The sequence below is a fragment of the Passer montanus genome, unplaced genomic scaffold (assembly GCF_014805655.1).
Source record: "Passer montanus isolate IOZ18808 unplaced genomic scaffold, ASM1480565v1 scaffold7, whole genome shotgun sequence".
NCBI classification, from domain to species: Eukaryota; Metazoa; Chordata; class Aves; order Passeriformes; family Passeridae; genus Passer; species Passer montanus.
In genome coordinates, this window is record NW_024372147.1 from 2,107,969 (window position 1) to 2,115,230 (window position 7,262).

The 7,262-nt window shown below is 46.0% G+C and overlaps 1 protein-coding gene across 1 annotated transcript; it reads right to left on the minus strand.

The window, feature by feature from the left end:
* Positions 1-1,618: 1,618 nt before the first annotated feature.
* CTSL (cathepsin L) lies at positions 1,619-6,727 on the minus strand. The gene is made up of 8 exons (XM_039729672.1): positions 6,590-6,727; positions 6,134-6,269; positions 5,659-5,781; positions 5,413-5,568; positions 5,015-5,239; positions 3,265-3,433; positions 2,820-2,937; positions 1,619-2,028 (listed from the first exon to the last, which is right to left on the minus strand). Exons 2-8 carry the CDS (start codon positions 6,257-6,259, stop codon positions 1,929-1,931), a joined length of 1,017 nt encoding a protein of 338 aa, XP_039585606.1. The 5' UTR covers positions 6,260-6,269; positions 6,590-6,727; the 3' UTR covers positions 1,619-1,928.
* Positions 6,728-7,262: the final 535 nt, after the last annotated feature.

Here is a 7,262-nt window from a genome sequence, read left to right on the forward strand (position 1 = left end):
CAAAAAACCCTTGTTTTCCCAGCAACTTTTCTGAACCCTGGATTTTGCAACCAAACACCTTTCCCTGTTGCCCATTTTTTTAGTAGTTCAAGGCCCAGGAGGCTTTTTACTGGTCTCACTTCTGTTCTAGCCAATAACAAAAACACAAAGCATGAAGCACTACCAGGCTTACAGTAACATCAGCTTACAGGATTAAAAAGTGTTCACGAGACAAGTGTCAGTCCATTCCCAGTTCTGGCAGCAAGAATGAAAGTAATTTTCTGCATATGGAGCTTATACAGTCACTTCTCTGGCAGCATTTTGCTCCTGGCTCTCATTTTGAATGTACAGACCAGTGTCATTTCCTTCTGAATCTCAGCCCTTAGAGGACCACCTGGTGAGCTCCCTAATACTTCAAAGCTTCCACAAGCAGTGTGGATGCTTTCCATAACTAGCTTAGCAAGTCAACTTAATAGCTAAGTTCTAACCAGTATTTCTGCTCTGTGGCTTGTTACAGAGCCACTGGGCTGAGTGAGGCTCTTTAAAAAAAAAAAACAAACCAGGAAATTCAGGTTGAAAGAATTCATCTACAAGCAGCAGATGAACAACTCACAAGGATTATTATTGATAACTCACCTTGTTTTTCTCTTTAAACAACTTTATTAAATGCAACTTAAAGACTTACATTATCAACAATAAGGAAATTAATCATCGATAAGTTCTGGTCTAAGTGTTCCTTTGTGTGCATGGCTATCAGCTTCTGAAAAGATGTGCACAAAAACCTATAGGTCCATGAACTTGGCACTTGTGCTAGTTATGCTACAGAACTACACCTCCTTCACCTACAGCTCAACAGCAAGAGCTGATGTCAATATCCAAAAGCCAAGCCAAGCCAAGCCTTCTCTCCCTGGGATTTTTGGCATTTACCATCCTCTGCAGGAGGTACCCAAACCTGGCTACTGGCACCCAAACCACACCTGAAGAGTAGTATGCAACAGCTAATGATCATGTTTGCAGTGATACCTGCAGAGAGAAAAGGACACATAAAGGGCACACAAAGGGCACTGCATGAATCACCTCAGTTAAGTCAGTGACCAAGTACACAGGTAACAAAGCAGCCCAACGTCACTTTCCATATGGAAATAATTTCTCCCTTATCCCCTTTCCTTCTCCAGCTGAAGCTGGTACAGGGGAAAAACAGTATCTAGTGTCCTACATATCTCCAGAAATAAGCCCTCTGAACAGCCCTGGTGTGCTTTCAGTGCTCCTGCTATAATGCTCAAAAAGACATAACTGCACAAACTACACAAATGTGCTACTTTTGAGGTGCCATTAAGAAAACTAACAGAATTAAAAGCTAAGTGATTAAGATCAGACGCTGCATACATGATGCAAGACTGAAGATCTTTGTTATGAGACACTAGGAGCCAAAGATATTTTTCCACTTCCCATTTTAAATAAAACTATATCAAATTCTACACTCCTTTCTGTAATAACTACTAGCCATTCCCAGACAAGGCTGCATTTCACTGACCAGTGAAGAGAGAGGTACACACATACAGACTCCACCTAAGTGTATGATTTAGGACGCCTATTTGACGAAGTCCCAAGTAGAAAAGAAGACCAAAATGCCAAGTCATATGTATGTAGTAGAATTTAAGTATTTATTTAAAAAGTAAACCTTTGGACACATTGCAATTAAAAAAAAAAAAGGAAAAATACAAAGAATCTATCGGATTAAGCAGTCAAAAGCTAGCAATATTACAAGCTGTTTACATACCAACATTTACATTAATTTAAACAAGTGGCATGTCACCAACATGTAAAATATACTTCAAGAGTTTTAAAAATCAAGTTGAGTTTTGAAAGACACAAGGCTACCACATGCGAACATGGGTTTGGTCATTCAGTTTAAATCCCCTCTTGTACTGAAATGTTCAGTCTTCAAATTATACTAGTGGATAGCTAGCAGCTGTTGCTATTCCACAGTGGTTCTTCCTGTCCTTGGCCATGTAGATATATCCTTTGTCACCCCACTTCTCACCCCAGCTGAAAACAAAAGCAAAGGGCTGGTTTATACATTCAGAAGTTAATTACTTACTGCCCTTCCCTCTAAGTGTTTAAAACTGAAAAAACTGCTGCCTTCCACACTTGTGGAGAAAATCCAAGACAGCCACAGCCAAAAACTTGTAGTGTTTTCCAACAATTAAAAGTATCCCAGGAGGCATCCCACTGAAGAATGCAGTCATTCCCTCACGAGGTAGTCACATTGATGTGCAAACCTTGACTACAGGTGCCTGAAGCTCAGACACTGCTCCGAGGCTATTTAAGGGAAGTCAAAGGCTGCAAACAGTATTTGAGGGTGGTGTCCCAGTAATGCTGAGAACATGAGACAAGCTCATGTGATGCGCCCTTGGGCATTAATTTATTTTCCCTCCAACCTAGGAGGGAATGCCATTTTTGAAGTTCAAGTATTATCCTATTTTACAGAATTGAGCAGCACTCTGCTTCCAAAAAAATTCATTACACCCCCACAAGCAGGGTTTCTCCTGCTCCCCTCTGCTCCACTGCTTTATTATCTACTAGGTTCACAGGCTGTTTCAGCACTGAGCTCCCTTAAATTAACTGAACAAGCAGAATAAGATGGCTGCTTTGGGCTTACTTTTATTAGGCTGCCAGCAGCATGAGTTGGATTTTACCTTTTGTCATACCATACAATCTGAAAACAAATATCCAGATTTCCCACATACAGATTTTAATTACTGTTGTCTGTCTACTTCTCCCCTTACCAGTGCCAAACTTCCTTCTATTCTTCCACAGATACATGACACAGACCTTACCTGTTCTTAACAATCCAGTATTTCTTTCCATCTACATCTTCCCCCTCAAAGCCATAACCTACAACCAGAACACCATGGTCCAAGTCTTCACTGCTGCAGTCTGGTTCATAGTAGATACCTGCAAAGTATTAATTTATGAGCAAAATCATCTGTACAAAACCCTTATCCCTCACAAGAAGTTTTGTGTATTTGAACTTCAATGTTGCACAGCTTCTTGAAAGTTAGAGAAAGGAACTGCAAGTGAATTTTATCATAGCAAAAACTGAGGGACAAGTAGACACATGTACAAGAGAAATGCATGTTGAAAAAACCCTGACCTAGAATTAAAATGACTTCTGAATTATCATACCTGCTTTTTCTTTAGTCTATTTAACTTCAAGGTAATGAATGCTTAGTAATTAAAAAACCCCAGTTATCTGAATAAATGTAATTAACAAATTCCCACCTGACTGATAGAACTGAAATGAAGAATGGCCTGCATCAATAGCAACAGACACTGGACCCACAGCTGCAACTGCTTTCATGAGAGCTCTTTCGTGTCCTTGAGGGATGTCAACAAAGCCAGTGTCATTAGCAGCATTGTATTCTGCCTTGTAGCGACAGTCTTCATCATCCTAAGTAGAGAAAGCTGCAGTTATTACACAGGTTTCCATTTAACACACAGGTGAGCACAGAACAACCATACATTGTGTGACTTTGCTGCTTTGAGAGCAAGGGACTGAAGAGGATCCAACTGCCTAAGCAGCATTTTGCAAGGATAACAGGGAATACAGAAGAACTACTTCTGAGCTTCTCAGAAGTACAGAAAAAGTAAATGACAATGGGGCCAAAAAAGTCCCCACCAACTTTATCAGAGGTGCAGAGGGCCATCACGTTCTGGAATTCTGCCCTCTTTGGTTGGCAGGACAAGTATCTTTACAGGAAGGAAAGAAGCCCAGAATGCATTAATGGGCAATGGAAGAAAGCCAAGTATTCATTAATTACAAAGCAATCCAGAAACTGCTCATTGAGCAAGCACTTAAAATCCACAATTTTAACATGTCATAGTTTGAAAAGCTGTACAGAATGATTTGAAAGCTAGGAATTTGTATTACATGACCTTACATACAACAGCTGGGAGTGGTATTTGTGCTATTTCTAGCAGGGTGTTTTTTGTTTTATTGGGTGGGTTTTTCTGGTTTTTTTCTTTGATTTTTACAGTGAAGCCTGAACTGCTGATATCATGTACATTTACAGCAAGAGAGAGGCGAGGCCTAGTCTGAAAGTCAGGTCATGTGAAACAAACAGATTCAAGCAAGCACATCCTTCCCTTACCTGCGCATCATAGGTTAGTACCAAAATTGTTTCCCAACTAAATGAACACAGACTGCAGCTCAGTTGCTGACTTTTCATACTCAGCAAATTAGACACTTCCTATCATCAACTGTGATCTTTACAACAGTCAGGATTAGGAAAGAGTCGAGATTGCAGGGACACAGGTGAACAGGAACTCAGATCCAATGTTGTTCACAACAAATGGTATTGCTATTGCCCAGACAACACTGAACAAGCTGAAAGAAAAGATTCTCTATAATGAGCAGACCTCTTAAATGGTGAAACCACAAACTACTGCCTCTCCAGTAATACCAGAATTGACTACTGCTCTTTCATCGTCTTGTATCTGTTCAACATTTGATAGATCATTACAGGGATTTTAAAAGCCTGTCCATTATCTCCATTTATGCACACATAGTCCAGAAACAGAACTCAAGGCATTAACAACTATTGTTAAAAATCCAGTTGAGACTAGCCACAAGAATTAGGGGGTCTACAGGTGGCAACTCTAATAGGTCAGTTAGGGGAAGATGAATTGCTGTCCTGCCACTAAGTAGCACTGTTGACAAGGGCTGGGTTCTTGGTTTGGTGTGGCAACCAAGATAAGGCATGATAGAAGGGCAACAACAAGGGGGAGGAAGAAAACCTGCTCCAGTTTTTCTAACTGGTCTGTCAAGATTTTGACCTCAAAGACCAGTGCAGTATGTGACTCCTACCGGGGCTAGCAGTCATGCTAGTTCTCTTAGCAAAGACACAACAGGAATTACAGATGTACTGATCTCTACAGACATTTTCCTTTCTAGGTATGAGTTTCCCAACCCAGTTTTTTTCCCACACAAAAGCCATGACACCTGCAACACAAGTTCAGCCATTCCACTTACCTTTGCAGTATATGGATAGGATTCCTCTGAATCAATGCCCCCATTATCCTGTACGTATTGGAAAGCCTGGTCCATGAGACCACCATTACAACCTTGATTCCCCTCAGGGCGAGAGCAGTCCACCAGATTCTGTTCACTCAGTGAAACAAGTTTGCCAGTTTTTCTGAAGTGCTGCCCTTCAAGAGCTCCTGTTGTGCTGAAAGCCCAGCAAGATCCACATTGACCCTGAAGTATAAAGTGAAATCATAAGTTACAAACCCAGTTACAAAATGGTGCTTAGTTTAGTAAGCTTGTACTAAGCACCGTCAAACAGGCACAGTGTTTTCCCCTATGAAAGTGGACGTAGCATTCAGGAAACTGGACCTGTAACTAGTTAGAAATTCACCATCAGATTGTACCTGGTCTTTAACTGGAGTTACATATCCCTTCTCTCGCCAATCTACTGATCGTGGTGCTTCCAGGAAGTTGGGCTCAAGAAACTGGGATCCTCTGTATTTTCTTTCTGACTTCTTGTGTACATAACCATTCATCAGCTGTCTGAACTCCTCAGTTGTCTGAAAAACAAATCAATACATGCAGTCACTACCACTATATCTATTACACACCGTTACTTAGAACTGTACATTACATGTCTCTACACATACCATGTCGCCAAACTGATTCATTCCCAACTTGAAGCTGTGTTTTCCTAACGCATGATCCAGATTATGGATTTCAATCATTTTCAGATTCTTCTCCCATACCACTCTCCTCCAGCCTTCCTCTCTCTAAGGGCACAAAAAACAGCGTACTTCAAGGAGGCATTTCAAACCAAGTTTGCTTGCACAACAACAAGCTTTCTAGGGCTCATAATACTCGGGCAAATGTACAGTGCTCGAATGGGAAGCATGAAACGGTGCTAGGTGGTGATCTTTTTGCCGCCCTCAGAAGAAAAACAAGGAGTACAGTGCAGCTGAGTCAATACACAAACACAGGAAAGGAACCTGGGAAGAGAAGGATTATGCTTCCCGAGCCCTGCCCATAGCCGGCGTGGTAACAAAGCAGACATGACTCAGCTGCTGGGGCCCAGCTCCGAGCGCTCAGCGCCCGCCCGGCACAGCGCGTACGCCGGGGGCTCACCTCGTGATAGTCCTTCTTGTGCCACGACTTCCACAGCTGCCAGTGGCCGTCCAGCTCGGGGTCCAGCCTCGGCGCGCCGAGAACCACGCCCAAGCAGAGGCACAGCGTGGTCAGGAACGGGTTCATGCTGGCCGATCTGGCAAGGACGGAGGAGCAGCGGTCAGGCAGGGCGCCCTGGGCGCGGGCCATGCCAGGGCCGGGGCCGCCCGCGCGTCCTCCGCCAGCGATGGGCCGCAGCCGAGCACCCGCGCTGCCGCCCCGCCCCGGGCCGGGCCGGGCCGCGACTGTAAACAAGCCCGGGCGGCGGGGCCGGGACGCGGGGTGCCCAGTCGGCAGCCTCCCGAGGACGCGGCTGGAATGGCCGCCCCTTCCCGGCAGGAGCCGCCCCAGTGCAGGACAAGGACGCGACCGAGACCGGCCCTCTCCACGCACCCTCTCCACGCAGCCCCCGCTCACCACACTCGAGAGTCCAGCCGCACTCTGCCTCCTCTGCCCAGCAACACTCGGCCTCCGCCGGCCCTCTTATCCCGGCCGCGGCCGTGCCCGCCCCGCCGCGCCCATTGGCGGCCGGGCCGGGCCGCGCCTCCCGCCGGGCCCGGCCCAGGACGGGGCCGGGCCGACAGCGCCCGGGGGCGATGCGGGGTCTGCCTGGGGGCCCTCCCTAGCGCCGGAGCTAGGTTGGGCAATGTTTGTCCAAGGATTTACTCCGAGTGCTGTGGGGCCGGAGATAGTGGCAGCACGCAGGTGGAATTTAACCCGCAGGGCCTTAACATGGGCAGAATGAAGGAAAAACTAAGTCTGGAGGCAAAGAAACACGAATGGCGGGTGTGGGCAGCCCCGGCGCCGTCCGTGCGCTCCGCTGAGGGCTCCTGCTCGGGTGCGGTTGTTGCGGCGGCCCCGGTGCTCTCTGTCCCTGCGTGCCCCGCAGCCCCAGCCCGCTCCTCGCGGCCGGGGCAAATGCTGCCTGTGCATCTCTCCAGAGGGCAACAGCCGGCAGGGCCATTGCCGTGAGGCTGGCACCCGGCAAAGCATCTCCCACTGGGCGCAGCAGCGTGGTGGTGACACTGCTGCCAGAAACATTTCCAGGAAAGTCTTTTTATTCCCCCATGTTTTAGTATCTGAAAATCGC